The sequence below is a fragment of the Heloderma suspectum genome, chromosome 2, assembly GCF_057233095.1.
Source record: "Heloderma suspectum isolate Gila_16-S chromosome 2, 16-S_ref, whole genome shotgun sequence".
Taxonomy (NCBI): Eukaryota; Metazoa; Chordata; class Lepidosauria; order Squamata; family Helodermatidae; genus Heloderma; species Heloderma suspectum.
This window is the reverse complement of record NC_139459.1, coordinates 123,420,977-123,442,707: the sequence shown is the minus strand read 5'-3', so window position 1 is coordinate 123,442,707 and position 21,731 is coordinate 123,420,977. Positions and strand designations below refer to the sequence as shown.

At 44.4% G+C, this 21,731-nt stretch overlaps 2 protein-coding genes and 1 long non-coding RNA gene across 4 annotated transcripts; 1 reads left to right on the top strand and 2 right to left on the bottom strand.

Annotated features, from left to right (window-relative positions):
• Window positions 1-9,352: 9,352 nt before the first annotated feature.
• On the top strand, window positions 9,353-15,346 carry NDUFB6 (NADH:ubiquinone oxidoreductase subunit B6). Of its 2 annotated transcripts, XM_084834643.1 has the most exons (4): window positions 9,353-9,611; window positions 12,770-12,862; window positions 14,612-14,656; window positions 15,174-15,346. In XM_084834643.1, the coding sequence occupies exons 1-4, from the start codon at window positions 9,387-9,389 to the stop codon at window positions 15,237-15,239; spliced, it is 429 nt and encodes a 142-aa protein (XP_084690769.1). In that variant the 5' UTR covers window positions 9,353-9,386; the 3' UTR covers window positions 15,240-15,346. The 2 variants fall into 2 exon arrangements, with proteins under 2 accessions (XP_084690769.1, XP_084690770.1); XM_084834644.1 differs by lacking the exon at window positions 12,770-12,862.
• LOC146352681 (uncharacterized) lies at window positions 11,140-15,282 on the bottom strand. Its single transcript, XR_014787814.1, has 2 exons — window positions 15,155-15,282; window positions 11,140-11,945 (listed from the first exon to the last, which is right to left on the bottom strand). It is a non-coding gene; the product is annotated as an uncharacterized LOC146352681 (long non-coding RNA).
• Window positions 15,347-17,224: 1,878 nt separating the features above from the next.
• Window positions 17,225-20,228, bottom strand: TZMP1 (transition zone microprotein 1). Its single transcript, XM_084834646.1, has 2 exons — window positions 20,145-20,228; window positions 17,225-17,850 (listed from the first exon to the last, which is right to left on the bottom strand). Exons 1-2 carry the CDS (start codon window positions 20,187-20,189, stop codon window positions 17,740-17,742), a joined length of 156 nt encoding a protein of 51 aa, XP_084690772.1. The 5' UTR covers window positions 20,190-20,228; the 3' UTR covers window positions 17,225-17,739.
• Between the last annotated feature and the right edge of the window lie 1,503 nt (window positions 20,229-21,731).

Here is a 21,731-nt window from a genome sequence, read left to right as displayed (position 1 = left end):
AAGCTCTGCCCACCCTGCCCCCCCATCCCCATCAATAGGTACACTAGTACCCCTGTGTGCAGCCCTGTTTATAGACTATGCAGATGAGTGCTAGGCAAGCTAGTGCCCTCCAGATGCTTTAGATTACAACTTCCCAGCAGCCCCAGCCAGCATGGTCAACAGTCAGGGATGATGGGTGTTGTAGCCCAAAACATCAGGAGGGCACCACGTTGTCTACCACTGATGTAGGTTATGGGGGTAGCGGCGGGGGGGGGGGAGAAGCAAAAACCTATAAGACTACAAAATAGCTGGAGAAGAAGTTGGCTTAATGCTGTATTAGGATCAGAAGAAAAACACTAGAACTGAGGTATCAGAAATAGGTGGACATAGGACTACACAGAAACCTTCTGCTGCTCCAACCAGTTTCCCTGAGCTATCCAAGAGGTGCACACAAGTATCCAATGCATTGTCCCAGACAGCGATAAGGCAACTCTCATATATACATGCTATGGCTAGGTGTAGTAGAGTTGCCTCTCCATACTGCCAGCATTGTGTGCGATACTGAAATATGGAGCTTTTCCACATGAAGTTAAAATCCCACAACCTTACTGGGACTTCTGCTTCCAGATTCCTTGCGGGATTAAGATTCTCTTCCTTTACATGTGGTTGTTTCTGGGCTTTTTCTTTCGGGGTAAGTTCTATATGTTTCATTGTATAGCCACTAGATGGTGCTGCGATAAAGCAGCTTTCCGGAAATTCGCCAGAAATATATTGTGCTTCAAAGCGTAATAAAATCTCTTATCACATTATCCCTGTTGAGAATTGCTATAATGGCAAGAAAGCACGGGAGGGGCCCTGGAGGTTGACGATGTTGTATAAAGGACCCACAAAAAAATAAGAGTGACCAATCACAAGTGCACAACAAAAGCCTCGTGTAGAAATGCTCATATTGCTACGCTTAATCCACTTTGGTGAGAAGTTCCAGGGTGAAGCATTTACCCAGATTTGGTTTCCTTTGGAACGAGATCACTGGACGCTTATGGTGTTTTTGTATTATTGAATTTATTTACATATATACATGGTGAGTGTAAGTGCAGGCACAATTTAAATATCCAAAATCCACTGCTCCCTGTTGCCCCATATCATTATTCACTTGAATACACAACTCACACGTATATATGTGTAATGACCAACACGGGTGTAAGGGTGCATTTACCCAGAGGTGTAGTGCATGAACAGTTATGTATTCTACTCTTACCAAAGTGGGGAATAGCTACTTCTAAAGTGCGAAAACTAGCTCTAACACTGGGTCAAAGTCCAAAAGCGCAGATTTTATTTTTTTACAGATTTTTGTTCTCAAACACACACACACACACACAATTACAGAAGAGAAAAATGGTATGGTTAGTATACCCACTCCTGAGCACATGGGCCAGTATATTAATTCCAATATGCCTAACTAGAAAAGATATGGAAAGTCAAAGATTGGGGAAATATTGTTTGCCAAATAGTGAGGGCAACATGGTACTGTGGAAACACTGTTAAAAGTACTGGTTCATAAACTATCAATTGGTCTTTAATAGGTTTTTCCTTGTGTTTATTTCTGCTCTCCTTTAGTCTGCTCCTCTTTCCATAGCCCCTCCCTCAATTAGCTGTTTAAAAAGACCTCTCTGATCAAAATGTAAGAGGTTCTGAAGAAGAGCTTATCAATAGAGTGCCAACCAGGTCCCGCATTATCACCTTCCTAGCCAACCTCGAAACCACTTGGAAAGGAGACAGGTTTACTGCTAAAGCACAACAGTTTTTATGACTTGGGTCTGATGTTAAGTCCGTCTTATTTTAAAATGATTTATGGCAGGCTGGGAGTTGCAGGACTTTTTTCTGCCTAAACAGGCATAGGATTGTGCCCTTAATGATATTTTAATAATGAAGTCCATCTTTTTTTCTATTAACTCATTTTTATTTTAGACATTTTATGCCACTTTTCAGGCAAAGCTCTCAAAGCAGTTTATATAACATCATCAAAACATCAGTAAATTACGATGCATGTGCCATTTCACTGAAGGCTCATCCAAACATGACTTCCAGTTTCCATTTCATATCCTGCCACATGCCTAATAACCACTTAGCCCAATGGAAATAGCCGCCAGGAAAAGCTGACACCAGAAACACATACAGTTACAGGGGGCTTCTTTTCTGCTAGACTGCAAATGTCAGTGTGGCTTCCAGCTGGTGTTTCTTCCTCTCTGCAGTGGCTTCAAATGGCAGAAAAAGCTAGGAGGACAAGATAGCAACAATTCTGATCTCGGCCTAGGGGTTCCAGCTTTTGCTGCTGGTTAAGACAGACTCGATGTAAGCGGTCGCAAACCACTATGAAAACCTAAGTGGCAAATCTCACTTGAGAACAAGCAAGAAGTCGTTATTTTAGGCCTCCTAATAGCAAAATTGGTGGCAAGCTGGCAATGCTTTTTCCACCATTGCCATGAATTTTGGGAGCTCAGCTGTGAATGGGGGTTGGTGGGGGGCACACTAGGGGACAGCGATTGCCACATGTGTCCCACCCCTGCCCTAGAGTTAAACAAACAAGCAAACACACAATGGTGGGAAACAAAGAAATGGTTTTCAGAATGACACAAATCTATGAAGCATGGAGAATCCTGGTTCCTTGCTGGAAGCTAAACTGGAAGAGTTCACTGTATTCCCCCCCCCCCATTTCATTAAGGCTGTAACCTTATACATCATTATTACTGTTGTTTGTTGTTGTATTTTATTACTACTACTACTACTGTATTTTTTCCAGCTTTTCAGGCAATTATCTCCCAAAATGGGTCTCATCAATAAAAAAGAGGAGTCCAGCCATCAGGCTTACAAACTAAAAATCCCGAACACACAAGGGAAGGGGAAGGGTAGTAGAACACAAAATAGGGTTTTAAAAGCTTACCACTGTCCAGGCATCTCTACACTGACTCACTCTTCTAGTAGAACAGTGGCTTTCAAACTTTGCCTTCAGGGAACACGTCCATGTTTGTTTTCCTGAGGAATTCCTGTGGATCACAGAGGATTCTGAGGCATGCCCCAGGTTACAGTTTCCATTCACAGGGTACACCAGTCAGGCCTGTGGTGCCTTACCGTTGCTGTGTTTGAACTGAGTGTGCACCTTAGCTTGAACACATGTACTGTACTCCCCTGCAGCTGCACATTGCAGGGGAAGATTAGGAGCTGTGGGAAAGCTATGTTTCAGAGAACCCCAGAACGCAGCCTGAAAACCATAGTAGAAATTATTATCAAAGAATAATGTGATGTGCGTTTTTTATGTATTTGTGCTATGGAAGCTTCCCTTCCCTGGTTAATAGGTTGGGGGGGGGGGTGATTTTCATCCAAGCTGGAAAGGGGGAATTAAAACCCTCCTTTCCATGCACCATGGTCACAACCCTGATTGGGATCCCCATGGCTATTATTTAGAGGGGGGGAACCTACATAGGTATTTAACATGACAATTTGTTTGGCCCTCAGAGGGACACAGAGGAAATATAATGCATTGTGACTGGAGAGCAGCCAGAAAATATTTTTTCTTGTATTCTACCTTTCCCAAGAACCACAGGATGGTGTACATGGAGTTATTCCCATTGTATTTTATATTATATTCAATGTACTATATACATATTCATTGAGTGTGTGGGTGTGCGTATTGTTGTTGTTCAGTCGTTCAGTCGTGTCCGACTCTTCGTGACCCCATGGATCATAGCACGACAGGCCTTCCTGTCCTCCGCTCTCTCCCGGAGTGTGCTCAAGTTCATATTCATTGCATCGGTGATGCTATCTAGCCATCTCATCCTCTGCCATCCCCTTCTCCTTTTGCCTTCAATCTTTCCCAGCATCAGGGTCTTTTCCAGTGACTTTTCTCTTCGCATTAGGTGGCCAAAATATTTGAGCTTCAGCTTCAGTATCTGTCCTTCCAATGAGCACTCAGGGTTGATTTCCTTTAGGATGGACTGATTTGACCTCCTTGCAGTCCAGGGGACTCGTAAGAGTCTTCTCCAGCACCACAGTTGGAAAGCATCAATTCTTCAGCACTCAGCCTTCCTTATAGTCCAGCTCTCACAGTCATACGTTGCTACGGGGAAAACCACAGCTTTGATTATACGGACCTTTGTCGGCAAGGTGATGTCTCTGCTTCTTACTATGCTGTCGAGGTTTGCCATAGCTTTCCTCCCAAGGAGAAAGCATCTTTTAATTTCATGGCTACAGTCACCATCTGCGGTGATCTTGGAGCCCAAGAAAGTAAAATCTGTCACTGCTTCCATTTCTTCCCCTTCTATATGCCAGGAAGTGATGGGGCCAGATGCCATGATCTTCGTTTTTTTAATGTTGAGTTTCAAACCAGCTTTTGCACTCTCCACTTTCACCCTCAACAAGAGGCTCTTTAGATCCTCTTTGCTTTCTGCCTTTAGGGTGGTATCGTCTGCGTATCTGAGGTTGTTGATAATTCTCCCAGCAGTCTTAATTCCGACCTGTGATTCATCCAACCCGGCGTTTCTCATTATGTACTCTGCATATAAGTTAAATAAGCAGGGTGACAATATACAGCCTTGTCGTACTCCTTTCCCAATTTTGAACTAATCGGTTGTTCCATGTCCGGTTCTTACTGTTGCTTCTTGACCCTCGTACAGGTTTCTCAGGAGACAGGTAAGGTGGTCTGGTACTCCCACCTCTTTAAGAATTTGCCACAGTTTGTTGTGATCCACACAATCAAAGGCTTTAGTGTAGTCAATGAAGCAGAAATAGAGGTGTTTCTGGAATTCTCTTGCTTTCTCCATGATCCAGCGAAAGTTGGCGATTTGATCTCTAGTTCCTCTGCCTCTTCGAAACCCAGCTTGCACTTCCGGTAGTTCTCGGTTCACATACTGCTGAAGCCTAGCTTGTAGGATTTTGAGCATAACCTTGCTGTCATGTGAAATGAGCGCAATTGTGCGGTAGTTTGAACACTTTTTGGCATTGCCTTTCTTTGGAACTGGAATATAAACTGACCTTTTCCAGTCTTGTGGCCACTGTTGAGTGTTCCAAATGTGTTGGCATATTGAGTGCAGCACTTTAACAGCATCATCTTTTAGGATTTTAAGTAGCTCAGCTGGAATACTGTCATCTCCGCTAGCTTTGTTGTTAGTAATGCTTCCTAAGGCCCACTTGACTTCACTCTCTAGGATGTCCGGCTCAAGTTCAGTGACCGCACTATCATGGCTATCAGGGACATTAAGATCTTCCCTGTATAGTTCTTCTGTGTATTCTTTCCACCTCTTCTTAATCTCATCTGCTTCTGTTAGGTCCCTGCCTTCTTTGCCCTTTATCATGCCTGTCTTTGCACAAAACGTTCCCTTGAGATCTCCAATTTTCTTGAAGAGATCTCTAGTCTTTCCCATTCTATTGTTTTCCTCAGTTTCTTTGCGTTGTTCATTTAAGAAGGCCTTCTTGTCTCTCCTTGCTATTCTCTGGAACTCTGCATTCAGTTGGGTATATCTTCCCCTTTCTCCCTTGCTTTTCGCTTCCCTTCTTTCCTCAGCTACTTGTAAAGCCTCATCAGACAGCCACTTTGCTTTCTTGCATTTCTTTTTCTTTGGGATGGATTGAGTTGCTGCCTCCTGAACAATGTTACGGACCTCCGTACATAGTTCCTCAGGCACTCTGTCTATCAGGTCTAATCTCTTAAATCTATTCCTCACCTCCACTGTATATTCATCAGGGATATGATTTAGATCATACCTGAATGGTTTAGTGGTTTTCCCTACGTTCTTCAATTTAAGCCGAAATTTTGCAACAAGAAGCTCATGATCTGAGCCACAGTCAGCTCCAGGTCTGGTTTTTACTGACCGTATAGAGCTTCTCCATCTTTGGCTGCAAAGGACATAATCAATCTGATTTCGATATTGACCATCTGGTGATGTCCATGTGTAGAGTCGCCTCTTGTGCTGTTGGAAAAGAGTGTTTGCTATGATCAGCGTGTTCTCTTGACAAAACGCTATTAACCTTTGTCCTGCCTCATTTTGTACACCAAGGCCATGCTTGCCTGTTATCCCGGTTATTTCTTGACTTCCTACTTTAGCATTCCAATCCCCTATGATGAAGAGGACATCTTTTTTTGCTGTTAGTTCTAGAAGGTGTTGTAGGTCTTTATAGAACCGATCAACCTCAGCTTCTTCAGCCTCAGTGGTTGGGGCATAGACTTGAATTACTGTGATGTTGAATGGTTTGCCTTGGATTTGTACTGAGATCATTCTATCGTTTTTGAGATTGTACTGCTTTTCCCACCCTTTTATTGACTATGAATGTTACTCCATTTCTTCTAAGGGATTCTTGCTCACAGTAGTAGATACGATGGTCACCTGAATTAAATTCACCCATGCTTGTCCATTTTAGTTCGCTGATTCCCAAGATGTCGATGTTCAATCTTGCCATCTCATGTTTGATCACCTCCAGCTTACCTTAATTCATTGATCTTACATTCCAGGTTCCTAAACAATAGTGTTCTTTACAGCATCGGACTTTCTTTTCCCCACCAGACAAATCCACGGCTGAGTGTCCTTTCGGCTTTGGCCCAGCTGCTTCACTCTTTCTGGCGCTACTTGGAAATTCCCTCTGCTCTTCCCCAGTAGTATATTGGACACCTTCTGACCTGAGGGGCTCATCTTCAGGCGTCATCTCTTTTAGCCTTGTGATACGTTCCATGGGGTTTTCTTGGCAAGAATACTGGAGTGGGTTGCCATTTCCTTCTCCAGTGGACCACATTTTGTCAGAACTCTCTGCCATGACCTGTCCGTCTTGGGTGGCCCTGCACTGCATAGCTTATGGCTTCACTGAGTTATGCAAGCCCCTTCGCCACAACAAGGCAGTGATCCATGAAGGTGTGTGTGTGTGTGTATTTATGAAGTGTTTGTATGTCCTTGATGGCCTCAGAAACCATACATCCAATTGTTATGAAACTTTCAAGATCTGTTGTACCTCTATCTGTGATGGTTTTAGGCATAGTGAAAATTTTGTCCCTGTTCTTGAAACAAAATGGTGGCCAGTCCAAATTTTTAAAGATGTACTGCTTCAATGTAACTGTTTGTATGTCCTCTAAGACCATGAAACCTAGACACCTGAAACTTGCTGTGCCGGCTAAGGGGACCTTACGGGTGCACGCCTCAGGGTTGTTTCTTAAAACACATTACTTACAATTAATTTAAATGTACCTGAGAAGATGAAGCCTGCAGTACCATCTTCGGGCAGTACATGGCAGACTTCCTTAACCAGGACATCATTCTGCAGTTCGGTTTGAAGCCAGGAGGAAGTAGTCTGAGGGAAAGAGTTATATGGCTGCCCCTTTCCCTCTTCTGCTGGGAAGCCGCCACCCCCTCAGGGGAATGAAGTAGACAGACCCTCTCCCTCCAGGGGCTATGGGGGTCACCATGGCAGATGTTGCACCCTAAGGGCCAGGGCAGGCATAATGTGTCCAACTCTGGCAGCTGCGTAACTTTGCTTGAAGACTTTGATGTAGCAAACTACATCCAGAACAAGTAGTCATGTGATAAAAGAATAATAACTAATGGTTCTAATAGCCAAACCTAACTTTTGTGATCTCACTAACCGCTGTCCCTGTCAGCTCCCACCTCAAACTCAACTAATTCTCTCTTCTAACCAAACTGCCTCAGCTCCTACAGAAAACTGACTTTCCCAACTGACACTAACTCCACCCATTATTCCATTCTGCCTCCTCCTGCTGGCACATTTCATCCTCTTCCCTCAGTCTCTTTCTCGATTGAGTCGTTCCATTTGGAGCTTTCTATACAACATTTTTCCCCTTTCTGCTAATGCTGTCACTGAGAGCAATGAGTAAACAAAAACTGAAATTGGCTGAAAAGTAATATAAATACAATACACAGGTAACTCCATGGCAGAGGCCATGCCTAAGGGTTCCGGCGGGTGTGGTTTCACTCACATGGGCCAGGCACAATGTCTCCAACTCTGCCAGGTCATAGAATCATAGAATAGTATGGCTGGAAGGGGCCTACAAGGCCATCGAGTCCAACCCCCTGCTCAATGCAGGAAGCCAAGTCAGAGCATCCCCAACAAATGGCTGTCCAGCCTCCTCTTGAATGCCTCCAGTGTGGGAGAGCCCACCGGGTGTGTAAGGCTTTACTGTATCAAGCTAAGGGCTCTTCCCAACCCATGCAAAGCCGTGCCCATTTGCTAGTATAATATATATCTTCTTTTCAGTTCAGCCAAAAAATGGCTCCCAAAGTGCCTTACAGCAGTTCAAAGCTATGACAAAATACTGACTAAAATGCAATAAAATAACAAGGTAAATGTGCAAATAACCAAGATAGAAAGGAAGGAAACATAGGGCAGATTCCAGATAAACAAGCAAGAAGTGGAAGCTCTGTCTTAAAACTAGCTGAATTAGAGTGCTACTTGCCTGCTTTCTGCAAGGAAAAACCCCATCATTTAAAAATTCCCTCTTTCCCGTTTATTTTAACATTTCCTTACAGAAAACATTTCCTTCCACCTGTACTGTATGGAGTACAGACTAGCCCATATTTGGTCCTATCCACTTATTAAGACTTTCTACCAGTAGGTGGTGATATTTCGACAAATAACTGAAGGACCAATCCTGTGGATGTTTGGACAGAAAAAAGTCCTACAACTCCCAGCATTCCCCAGCCAGCCATGCTGGGAATTGTAAGCCTTTTCTGCCTAAACTTGTATAGAATTGTGCTCTAAACCGGTCTTCCCCAACCTGGCGCTTTCCAGATGTGTTGGTCTACGATTCCCAGCAACTATGCATGCTGGGGGATGATGGGGATTACAGTCTAACACATCCGGTTGGGGAAGGCTGAACAGACACATTGAATGCCAGATGCTGAAAGTGAGTCATCCTGTTTCTTATATCTATGATGGACTCAGGCTGTTAAAAAAAAAAAAAGTGCGCACTGGCTAAAACTGAACCTGTTTTCCGTTTTGCAGTCTTAACTTCTTATGCAAAGTATATAGGGGGTTGTAAGATGCCTAAGACACTGCCTCTATGCGTCCTCCAAAAAAAAACCCCATATAGATATTTAAAATCATATGTATTGTTTATTACTTTTCTACACCGCCCAATAGCCGAAGCTATTTAAAAAGCAAAGAGAAAAAGTATCTCTATGCTGCCACCCACGGTGGGGGGGGCCGATAAGGCCAATAACGGGGCTCGTTTTTAACCGGATGTTCACGCCGTGTGTCTCTTCTTCCTTTTTCCTATCTCTACGGGCTTTGGCCGTGGCGCGGAGGTGACGCCATCCCTCGTCTCCCTGCAGCTCGCGTCCGGCCTCCTCGGCAAGGTCGCGCACCCCCGGAGAGAGGCGGGGCCGAGCAGGAGCGAGCGGAAGGGCCGGAAGATGCCGCAGGGCTCGGAAGCAGTGCGCGGAGGGGCGCCCCGCGCGGTGCTGGGCTATACGCCGGACGAGAAGCTCCGGCTGCAGCAGCTGCGCGAGCTCCGGCGCCGCTGGCTCAAGGACCAGGAGCTGAGCCCGCGCGAGCCGGTCCTCCCCCCGCGCAAGCCTGGGCTGGTGGAAGGTTTCTGGGAGCGCTTCCTGCAGCCTGGCGGCTTGTGGAGGCAACAGGTGAGGTGGGGGAAGAAGCCCTAACGAACAAACGCCTCTCTCCTCCAGGAGAGCCTAGTTTGCGTCTCCCGGGTTACTTCTAAAGCAACCTTCCCCAACCTGGTGCCTTTCAGATGCGTTGGACTACGGTTCCCATCATGCCCCAGTCGCCATGGCCGTTGGGCATGCTGGCCTGGGATGGTGGGAGTTGCCCAACACCTCTGGAGGGCACCAAGTGGGGGCAGGCTGGTCTAGAGCAGAGGAATAAGAGTGGTTGGAAGGCAGCCACTGGACTTTATGCATGTATTTAATTGTGCAATTTCTGATTAATCTAGTGAATGTGCAAATAAGATAGCGATCCCATCCACAGTTACTTGGGATTAAAGCTGCAATCTGATGCCAGTTTACCTGGAGGTATGCCCCACTGAACTAAACGGTGCTTAATTCTTAGTAGACCTCGGTAGGATTATGCTACAAGTCCAATTGAATTCTTCTGAACAGATATGCCTGGGATTGGGCTGTAACACTGCCTTGCAGCTTGATAAGTTTTATTTATTTATTACTTTTATGCCCTGCTTTTTTTCCTCCAAGGAACCCAAGGCAGCATACATAATCCTCCTCTCCATTTTATCTTCAGAGTACAAGATGAGCAAAGGGCTGGATGTGCCTGATCTTGTCTGATCTCATCAGCTTTGGTTAGTACTTGGATGGGAGACCACCTGGGAATCAGGCTTCCTGCACTGAGCAGGGGTTGGACTTGATGGTCTTGTAGGCCCCTTCCAACCCTATGATTCTATGAGATCTACCCTATGAAGCAGTTTAGGCTGAGAGACCATGACTGGCTCAAAGTCACCCAGTGAGCTTCATGGCCAAGTGGGGATTACCCTGGATCTCCGGAGTCTCCATCCAACACTAACTACTATGCCACACTACACATAAATCCCCAGGTATTAAATGACATTATTCCTTTAACATTTTAATCTGTAGTATTCAACTTTTAATGTCACAAAGAAACACCAGTTAGATTGATACTCAAATCATAACTTTGAAATTCATAATGCTACCAATATACAGTATGCAACTGAACTCCAGACATCTTGCTGTTTGATATTGCCTCCTTAGTCATCATTACTGCCTTTCTATTTTGTAACAAAGTTATGGCACATACAGCAACATCCCCACCCCCCAGCCCAGTTTTAAACTCTTAGGATTGAAATCTAATGATATCTAGAAACAAGCAGATGCTCACTAATGTGTAGGATTGTGGCACTAATGCTGTTGGAGGACTATGTTGTGTGACCATTCTGTGAGCTTAGTGAAGTCACTTGTTTTGGTCATGTCATCTCCCCAGTTTCAGAATGGAGATACAAAATAGACAGAATGAAGATGTGTAAATTAGGGCGAAATCCTATCGAAATAGTTGCCAGCCTCTGAAATCAGTCTGCCAACTGCCCTATGCAGGGCAGCTGGAGCATGGAGGGGATCCTCTCCTCTGTGGTCCAGCCACCATGCTTTTTTTGCCTAGATTGATGATTTTTGCCCATCTAGGCACAGCTTCAGGGGAAAACTGAACCTGATAGGATTTCTGCCTCTAGAGCAGAACTTAATCTAGAAATGGTTATGTGCTGTACATAAGATATCCTAATTTTAGGGACTTGGATTCTTAAAGCTGCTGCTAGAACAGGTTATGGATCCAAAGCTTGCATTAGTTTGTATTGGTTTGCAGTTGAAACAGGATGTTCCTTAGCAACATATTATAACATGAAATGCTTCCTGTTATAGGGTCCATATACTCAAGAGAAAGGCAATTTGGTGCCCTCCAAATATTTTGAACTACAGCTTCTATAATCCCTGACCATTGGCCATGTGGGTTAGGGCTAATGGGAGTTGTATTACAAAACATCTGAAGGGCACCAGGATGCCTACCCTGATAGAGCAGTGTTTGGGACTAGTTAATGTCTATACTTTTGTTGTTCAGTCATTCAGTCGTGTCCGACTCTTTGTGACCCCATGGACCAGAGCACGCCAGGCCTTCCTGTCGTCCGCTCTGTCCCGGAGTGTGCTCAAGTCCATATTCATTGCATTGGTGATACTATCTAGCCATCTCATCCTCTGTTGTCCCCTTCTCCTTTTGCCTTCGATCTTTCCCAGCATCAGGGTCTTTTCCAGTGAGTTTTCTCTTCGCATTTGGTGGCTAAAATATTTGAGCTTCAGTATCTGTCCTTCCAATGAGCACTCAGGGTTGATTTCCTTTAGGATGGACTGATTTGACCACTTTGCAGTCCAGAATGTCTATACTTAATCCTGGGGGGAAAATGTGGCTGTTCATACTTCTACAGCCTTCAGTGCTCCTCCCTGCAAAGAATTTAAAAAAGATGCTCAAGCAGTTTCTTGCCTTCAGAGAAACGATTCCATTTTTATTTGCTTGCTGAGAAACCCATTTACATCTGCCATGGAATCCCTGAACATTGGTGAGGATCGTGGGATGTATTCAATGGCACACACTCTGTTTGCAAGGGGCAGCAAAACCATAGTGAAATATTAGTATGACCACAGCTGAGTTTCCTACATTTGAAAAGTAATTTTTTCATCTTTTCTACAATATTGTTTATGTTTCAAACTACTTTACAATTCCTTTTTACTTATGTATTTCATGATGCTTTTGCAGAGCCAAAGAAGGAAGCTTGGTCTATTCCTGGGCTTGATTAATCTGGGGAAAAGTGGTCCTAATGCTGAATTCACAGTGAGACTGAGCTGGTTCAGGTTTCATCTGAGTCAGACAAACTGATTAATCTTAGCTGTGGTTTGTTTGAAACAAGCCAACTTCAAACCATGGGTTATGAATCTGGCTTGTTTCAGCAAACTACAGTTAAAATGAATCACAGTTTAATATTTTGGCGTAATACTAAAGACTGGTTAATCAGAAACAGAAGCAAAAACTTCCAATCTTCTTGCAGCTGTTCCAGAAGAACAGAGGGAAGGGGGCATATGTGAGCCCAAAGCTTGCTGTGGCGTGTTCCCATCACAATAAACCAGGGTTTTCCATTAAGTTCAAACTGGCCCAAAGTCTGCAGGCTAAATTCAACATAAAATAATGATTTTAATTAAAATGCAACAAGGTGGTATATATAAATGGTATTAAGATTTAGGGAACTAATAAGAAACATCTCTTGTTTTAGGTATTCAAAACCTACAATGCTGGAAAATTTTTTGTGGTTCGGTTGCTTATTCCTTTGTGGCTTACCCACTATTACGTCAAATATCATTTAATGGTATGTATGTATGTACATGTGATATGCAACAACTTTGGTAATACAACTCGGGGATCTAGCCATATACATATATAAAAATATACAACATATTCACCTTTTCTCTGTTAGCATTCTCATCCCCCAGCTGCCTCTTGTTGAAGATTTTAATTTGCCGTATAGAAAAGAATGACCAACTTAAGCCAGGGAGGCTGAACTCCCTGCCCATTACACAATTGTCCCTTTGCTTCCCCCAGCATGCATGGTAGAAGAATCTAACTCCCCTTGCCTCATGGTCAAGGAGTTGAAATATGCCATCCCCTTTTGGTAAATGAGAGGTTACTCCAGAGGCCTTTGTTGAAGCAGAGACTTTAGGGTGATGTCATTTCCTGATCAGAGGCATGCCCGCAAGGGAAATAGCACCACCACACTTTGCAGTCATAATTGGGTGTGGGGAAGTGAAGTTTGGGAGACAAACATGCACCATTTTGAACCCAGCACCAAGTGTGCCTCTCTTCAGATAATGAGAGGTCATCCAGGAGACCTTTGTGTCATTGCAGAAGTACCATAGGTGATCTATTTTCTTGTAGGAGGCATATCTACACAGAAAAAGGAGCATTCTCCTCTTACTCAGACCCCATGCCGCTTTCTCGCATTACATTATTATTACAAAATGTTGGCACCCCTTTCCGTTAGGAAATGGGAAGACTACCTGCTGGGTACTGGTGTTCCTAAAGCAGCCTTCCTCAACCCAGTGCCCTCCAGATGTTTTGGACTACAGTGCCCAGCATTCCTGCCCATTGGCCATCCTGCCTAACACTGATAGGAGCTGAAGTCCAAACTACCGGAAGGCCACCAGGTTGGGGAAGCACTGTCCTAAAACAACGTGACTCTGTAAAAAGTGCTTAAAAATAAGTGTTGCTTATTTTTCCATTTCCCCCCCAAAAAAAATTTCCCCCAGAAAAAACGGGAACCCCCCCCCCCCGGTTTTTTCCATGGCTTCAAAATTTCTGGAAAATTTACATCTCTAGGGAAGACCCTGTTCCATGAAGAGTACTCTGCTCACATAAATTAGTATCTCAGCTGTAATAAACCATTCACGTTCTATAAACTCAGGTGCCCCATTCCAGCAATTCTGTGTTTTTAGTTACTTCTGGATTAGGTCCCAGGCAAGCAAAAGGGTGTTGAGGTTAAAAAAACACAAGAAAACACTTTTGCATCCAGTGAAATCTGCCAATAAAATTTCAGCATGATGACCTTTTGACAGCATCAGTCACTAATTTGGCAGGGAAGATACCAGATACCTCCCTTTCTTTCCAACCACCACGCATCCTCAATTTCTAGAATTGTCAAATATGACTGCACTAGAAACTTTGAGATGGTGCTTGCGCATGCAGCTCTCTGCTGCACATGGAGACTTGCGTATTGGGGACAGATTATGTCAAAACGTTTTTTGTTCTTTTACGCATATGAGCTATTGCTCTTGAACCAGAAACTGACAGAGATACTTTCCAGAAACACGATAATAATAATGCCAAAAATCAAGAAATTGCTTGTTTGTGGAAATTAAGCATTCTGTTGAGAGTATTATTTTTTTAGCTATGGAGGACTTTGATCCTCTTGGAGAGGACAATGTCGTGAAACAGTTGAAGATTACAAATGAATGAAAAAAAATATTGAGATGGGAAAATGTAGGATATAATGAATATCGAAAAAGCTTCCAAGATGACTACCTCCCTCAAGATCCTTATGGTTTACGATTTTCTTTCACAGGCTAGGCCATATGGAGTCGTTGAGTCGAAGCGCAAGATATTCCCAGTGAGTCAATTTCATTTTTATTCCTTGTGACAGTTGATTATATAAAGAAATAAAACGTCTTTGAAGAATGTATACAAGGCAAGTAGAAGACCAGTAGCACCTCCTAAATCCAGATTCACTTACCCAAATAGGTGTGTAGGTTTCCTGAAAACAGTGGGTATGTTGTTTCATTGTTCCAGTGGGACCTGAATACATATACATGCACACAAAATTACAGCCGATTTCTGTTCTAAAGTGAGTGCGGAATTCCTGTGAAAATGTCAGGTTTGAAGTAGACGCTTATTCCTCTGACCTTTTTTTGTGATACCACAAAGTGAATGTGGTGTGTGGCGGTAGTATGTCTTCTACCTAGTCGGCATTTCCTAATAGACAGCAAAATATCTCTAAAATGTACTGTACATGAATAGTAACGTAACTAATACTGAATTTTGCCTTGTAAGAAGGATGAGTGTGCTTAATTAGTTGTCTCAAAAATAATTGTGTTGTGATTACACTTACGATTTCTTTAATTTCTTAGGGTGACATAATCCTGGAGACGGGTGAAGTAGTTCCCCCATTGGAAACACCAAGCAGTCATAATTAAGAGGCTTGAGCACTCGGAAAGCTGCAGACATCTGGCTTGCTTCCTATAAAATTTATTACATCATTCAAAATAATCTAATTTAACAATAAAAGATTTCAGGATTACTATTATGCCTTTTTTATTGAACTAAACATACGTTGTAGTCTTTCCAGATTTTTTGTTCAGAACAGTCACGGAACACACACCTACACAACAGTGGACAATTGCCAAACAACTAATATTTACCGATGGCGTAATATTGAAATGAAAGTCAGCCAGGTTTAATAGCTTAACCATCTGCTCCAATCAAAGAAAATGGATGGCAGGCATACTGTCCCAATAAAATTCTAAGGGATAAATAGTTATTGAATCCAATAGTTAACATTTCTGATTTAGTCAAGAGAGATTGTGGCTGGCCTTGCATTTTATAAAAATGGCAGGCTATAATCCTCAGTAAAAATTAGGCAAGCCAGCAAACGTAAATTATTATAAACCACTTAAACTGGATACCCAGCCATCTATTTACAAACATAATAGAAAGTTATGTTGCAAGCAGCTGAAGAGCACCAAAGACAAAGAGAACCTAAAGTTATTTAATTTACATAAAAATCACAATGTCATAAAATTCAACAATGACCTTAAAAAGCTTACAGTTAGGCAAAAACAAGCTCTAGTTTCTCATTTCATCACTACTCAACTTCAGTCTCTCCGAGAGCAAACCTATGGCCCTAGACAAGCATCTGGGGGACATAGGATATTTCGGACTCCTGGATCTGAGGCCTGAGACAGCGCTGCAACCTTGGAGGCAGGAAATGTTGCTCCGCCCCGCCCCCTTGCAGCCTGTGCAGAGAACTGCATGCGCTGCTTCTACAAGCTTGCAAACACGAGCTCGTAGAGGGGTGAAAGGGGGCGTGTCAAGAATCATGGCCTGTTTCCCACCATAAGACAGGTGAGGCTATCACGTCGGATGTAACCACCCGGGATTGTGTGTTATCTAGAAGATCCTCGGCCCCTTTGTTCAAGGCCAGGTGCAGTCCCTGCTAATTGGGAAGTGATAACAGCTGGAGTTGGTGAGTTCCAGCCTCTTGGAGCCAAGGGTGGTCCACCCAGGGGCTGAGCCAGTGATTGGCTGAAGGAAAATCTGCCTTGGGTTGCAAGGCCTGAGCCTTAAAAGAGGGCTGAGGTCAAGGCATGGAGTCTCCATCCTGGTAGTCCTGGACCTGCAGATGGCTGGTTGCTATCCAGGGAGATCCATACTTAGGTATGCAAGGATAGGGCAGGTAGATTGAGTATTTTGCTTGGGTGTGTGTTTATGAAGCTCTTTGTTTATAGTAAAGTGATTTGGCTTTGTGCTCTCTTATGTAACTTGCTACTTCCATTCTTACTTTTCCCTCTACCCCTTTATTTTGATCTTAATAAACCTTTATCCAACCTTTACTTGGTGTGATCTCTCTGCGTAACCTCAGTGCTAATTTCAGTGCCTCTTGGCTTAAAAGGGTGGCTACTGGGTATTTTGGGGGACTGAAAAGCTGGGTTTGGCCAGTCCTATTTTTGGAAGAAGATCCTGGGATCAGGTCCTGAGCGGTCCTCCCTTGCAGGGAGGTTTGGGCTGCTCCTGGCAGGAGCTGTTCATGGGGTGTATTGGTGACTAGGGAGGGGAGGAGATTGGGGACATGCGTAGCTGAACTATCCCCAGTTGCCTTCCCTCCTGCTCCCTGAAGTCTTGGCTAGATGGGCGAAAACACTTGTCTAGTTAAAATGCAGAGTGGGAGGCACAACACACCACCCACTCTGTATTGGATCGGAGGCTTACAAGTACCCAGGGCAGATCCAATAGGATTGTGCCCTCAATAGGCTAATGATCTAGCCATGTAAATATTACCTAATATGTTACCAAAATCGTTACACTTCCAGGTATCCGAACACTCTTGCTTCTGTACCATTAAATCCTTAATGTATGAGTGTAACTATCTTGCAATAAATTCAACTAAAGAAGCTATGCTTGCATTTGTCAATTAGTAGTTTATTGCTTTAACAGTAAAATTACAAAATTGCATAATCCTTTTCAAACATGGAATTAATGAGTAATCTCTCCACCTCAAAAGTATAGCAGTTTTATCACTTAACCCACAATCCGAGATGCACAAGATTGGTGGAGTTTTCTTAGTAATGGCTTTTTTAGGATGCCAGCTTCAGAGCTAATTCTTCTGAACTTGTATCGGCATAATCAGTGAAGTGAAAGATTCAAAACTCTTGAAGTTTTCTTCACAGCTGATGATAGCAAAGTTCAGTATTAAAGAATCTCTTAATTTTATGTTGACAGGGCTGAGACTTAATCAAATTCTTGCAAGTGTTGTTTTCTTGCCTGTCTAATCTGTATTTCTGATATTTCAGTATTTACCACAGCTCTGCAAATCTTGAATCTGAATCTTTTACAGACGATTATTACTGTGGCTTGAACAAACTTGAGTGCCCGCACACTTCTGGGTGGCTGTGGAATGTCTTTTTGCTTTGCAGTACCTCAAACGCTCCGTGTTTCCATGGGATAGTCCTCCTTCAGCTTCCACTGGGCTGCTATTCGTGTTGCATAAATAACATATCCCCACGAAAGCAATACAATGGTGAGAAGAACCTGTTAAAGGAAGGCAGCACAAAATGGCATTTAATATAAACATACATTGAATGTGTAAGGTCTGTCTCCAAGAAGGAAACTATGGCTTCTCTCAAGGAGTTCTGGGAATTGCAATGGTGGGGTGCGGTGCCAAAAATTGGTACAAAATAGGATTTATTCTGGAAATCATGACAGCAGTGAAAACAATCCAACATCTACACCCGGCCCCCATTTGCCTGCTGGAACCAGGGTAGGATGTAGTAGAGGTGGCCTCTGGAAGCAGAAAAGAGTTCCTGTGGGGAAGAAACACTGTTTGCCCCATTGGCCCAGTTCCACCTGGAGAAAGCTACCGCCAGCATAGAGGCCCCCCAAACAGGATTGGGGCCAGAGCTGCCTTTGGTTTCCAAGCTGCTCTGTTTCCCAAAGGGGGACCTGAATTGAGTCCCTCATGTACACCAGCCTGGAACTGGTGTAGCTAATTTCCCCCCATTAAAAGCAATGGGGGTGGGGTGGGAATTAAAAATAAAACCTTTTGTCAGGCTGAAAAGCCCAGCCACACTGTCTCCCACCACCTGGGCTTTCCCATCATGACCTGGCAGGGCTTGGGATGGAGCTGTAGATCCACTGCTTTATTCCTCCCCAACCTGTTAGGATTGTACTGTAAGGTAGTTTAAGCATGTAGCAGAGATGTCCTAGCATTCTTGCTGCTCCAGTCAGCCATACACACCCTCCCTTGGTAACAAAAGCCATGCAGAAAGACTGGTAGTCCAGTCCTAACCATGCTCACTTCAAAGTCAATCTCATTTATTACAATGCACTACTGATGCCTTCTTTGTATAGAGTTTTCTCTAGCTGGCAAGAAATACAGTGCATCTGCAAATGTTTCAATGTCAAAACATGGGGTCTTTTGGAATGGGTGCTGCATTTCTATTTTGGACAGGTAAGACTTGGAAAAGCATTGCTTGTCATGCATTTAGAGCAGGGGTGGGCAATTTGTGACCCTCCAGATGTTTTGTCCTACAACTCCCATCAGTCCTAGTCAGCAGCGCCAATGGTGAGGCATGATGAAAGTTGTAGGCCAAAACATCTGGAGGGCTACAAGTTGCCCATCCCTGTTTTAGAGCAAGTGGGATACTACCTAAAATTCCTCTTTAAAGGAACACATCTTGTATGGCAGGCCCATTACCCTCAGAAAGTATGTCAGTAGAAAAAGTAAAACATGCTCATTTCAGACTATGGCAATACTGCCATACTTAAACAAGGTTATAGGGATTCATTCAAAAAATACATCACTCAGCCATCAAGCAGGAGGAAGTGCCTCTTATACCAAATTTCTTCTCTCTGCTGCTTCTTGTATCTTCCCTCATTCCCCAAGTCTCCCCAATTCAGTCAGTCCAGGACTCTATCAAATGCAGTTATTACACAGGTTGTGCTAGAGGTCTAATGTGAGACCTAGTGTTTGGTGAAGGAAGCAGGGAGAAAAGCAAGAGACGATTTCCTAAAATGGGCTAAAATGTGAGGTACTTTGTGCTGTCTCCAAACAGTCTAATTTCCATCTTGACAAATTTCTAAATTTTCATTTCTGTGACTCTGAAACCAGTTTTGGTGTATCTCTACTAGCATTAAGATTCTCAAGTGATGGAGCAGGATCCTTGGGAGGTGACCACCAGCAATGCCATTACTGTTGTGGCATATGGCGGTCAGTAACAGGGTGCGACAGCAAAAGCAAATGAGGACGAGGATAATATGGCTTCTGAGCAAAGAAATGTCATGGTTGGGTCCCTTAACTAAAGGCCTGCTTGTAGTCCAAATGTGCATCTAACCGAGTTGGCAAGGGTAAAAGGTGGCTGGAAGCGAAGTTAGCCAGATTCTTCAGATGCACCGTTGATCATAACCATAAACAGATTCCTAAACATGGAAACTATCTTTAGATGCAGAATACCCTTTTTAACCTCTCAGATGATGACTGTCTTCTTCATGCCCTCCCTCGGGGCTTTCAAATGCCCTCAAGAAGCGGTGTTCAGGATTGCAGGCTATGAGCGCTTACCTGCATAAGCCTCACTGAACATAACGGGACTTACTTCCCAGTAAAACATGCAGAGGACTGCACTGTAAATCTGGCTGCAACCCTAGCCCCATTTACCTGGGAGTAAGCCCCAATGATGTCAATAGGGCTTACTTTTGAGCAGACATGTACGGGACCTCTGAGTGAATCGCGTCTACCAAGGTGGTTGCTATGAATCCAGATATCTACGTGTTCCCGGCCTGTAATGGAAGAGAAATGCGTGAAACTAAGAATAGGACAGGCACCTTACCAGCGAGTATATCCACTCCAGGGTCCGCCGGCTCACGCGCGCCATTTCTGCTGGCGTTTCTCTTAGTTACAACCCCACGGAGTCACCGGAAGTGACGTGACAACTAGGCAGGAAAGGAGCTGTATAGGCATGTAGAAGCGGGAGCCATCTTTGTTAAGGGAACAAAGCACACTAACCGTCAATCGGGGATGGTCTTTAACTAACTTTCCGAGCATAGGTATATTTTTTTGGAAGTAGATTCCAAGTATCCTATGGGGCTTACTCCCAAGTAAGAGTGCATAGGTGTAGGCTGGCCCACGGCTGCCGTCCTATGCAGACTTATTTAAGATTTAGCCCCACTGAACTCGGTGGGACTGACTTTCCAGCAAACAGGCGTAGGATTAGGCAGCGGGGTGAACACACCAACGACACACCTGCAAGGCACCAGGTTGGGGAAGGTGGAGGTATTCCTTTCCTAAATTCCGAATATAGGCTTAGGAGTTCGCTGCCAGAAATATGGGAGCTGTTTCCACCGCTGAAAACGTTGCATTACTGCTCTAGGTTTCCAGTCACCACCGGCAAGTTATACTACAGCGCTTTCATTTTTTTCTGAAATATTTAACTTCAAATGTGAACAACTTGGGTTTGGCTATCAAAAATACTGAAAAATCAGGGATTCCTAAATCTCAGAAGAGCAAGAGCGTTTGACTACCACGACGTGACCTTCCTATGTGTCAGCCAGATATTTCATTAGGAACAGGCTCTGTAGCTGCTAGCCAGTGGAGGCTGGTGGCTCCGATGTCAGTGGGGCGCTAAATCCGTTCTGGGGTTCAGTCAGAATTCTAAAGGAGCCATGCAACGTGCTAAGCCCTATCCCCCAAACAGACCGGAGTCACCGAAATCGGGGCCACCAGCCTCCACTGCTGCTGAGAGCGCTGCCGTGTTTCTGGCGGTGAGGCTTTGCTACAGCTGCTAAACTCACAGAACCTCCTGGGCAAGAGTGGGGCCACGCCCCCAAACCAGCAGCCAGCTTCCAATTTTCCATGAGCTGCCAGCCCCACTGTGTTCAACAGGGCTAAGCGTGCAAAGGATTACAGCCCAATGCTGCAGCCAATGTTTGTCGAACTTCATCCCCATTCATTTCATGGGTCTACGGCTGCACTCTTCTCTGCAAAGTCAAGCGGGGCAAGTCCCTGCGGACTCTGGGGCTTCCATCTGGGTAAGACTACGCGGGTGATCGCGCGGCCGGACGCCTTCCTTTCTCCCCTCTTGTGGGGCCGCGTTCCCAGCTCCAAAACGACCGCCGTCTCGGGAAGCCGTTGCTTTCCTCCCGCTTTGGGTGCGAGAACGGCGGGCCTATCGTCGCAAATCGCGGAGAGGGATGTGTTCGCAGGCCGGATCGAAAGCCCATTCGGAAGCAGACGAGTCCCAAGCGGGTGACCGATGCGGGCGGCCTTAACGTTGAGACTAAAAACCGTCACCACGCGTTACTCGCAGCCGGCGCCCATGCTGGCCGGGGGATGCTGAGCCCTGTAGTCCAACGTATCCGGAGGAGAAGGTTGGACGACAAGTGGGGTGTGTGTGTGGGTCTTCCTCTGACCGACATCA

Bases quoted from the DNA above. Each gene is read 5' to 3' on its own strand.
- NDUFB6 (XM_084834643.1), top strand. From the start codon at position 9,387: ATGCCGCAGGGCTCGGAAGCAGTGCGCGGAGGGGCGCCCCGCGCGGTG. The intron at 12,863-14,611 runs GTATGTATGTAT...TTTCTTTCACAG, and splicing joins ACGTCAAATATCATTTAATG to GCTAGGCCATATGGAGTCGT. The intron at 14,657-15,173 runs GTGAGTCAATTT...TTAATTTCTTAG, and splicing joins CGAAGCGCAAGATATTCCCA to GGTGACATAATCCTGGAGAC.
- TZMP1 (XM_084834646.1), bottom strand. From the start codon at position 20,189: ATGGCGCGCGTGAGCCGGCGGACCCTGGAGTGGATATACTCGCTG. The intron at 17,851-20,144 runs GTAAGGTGCCTG...TTCCTTTAACAG, and splicing joins TGGAGTGGATATACTCGCTG to GTTCTTCTCACCATTGTATT.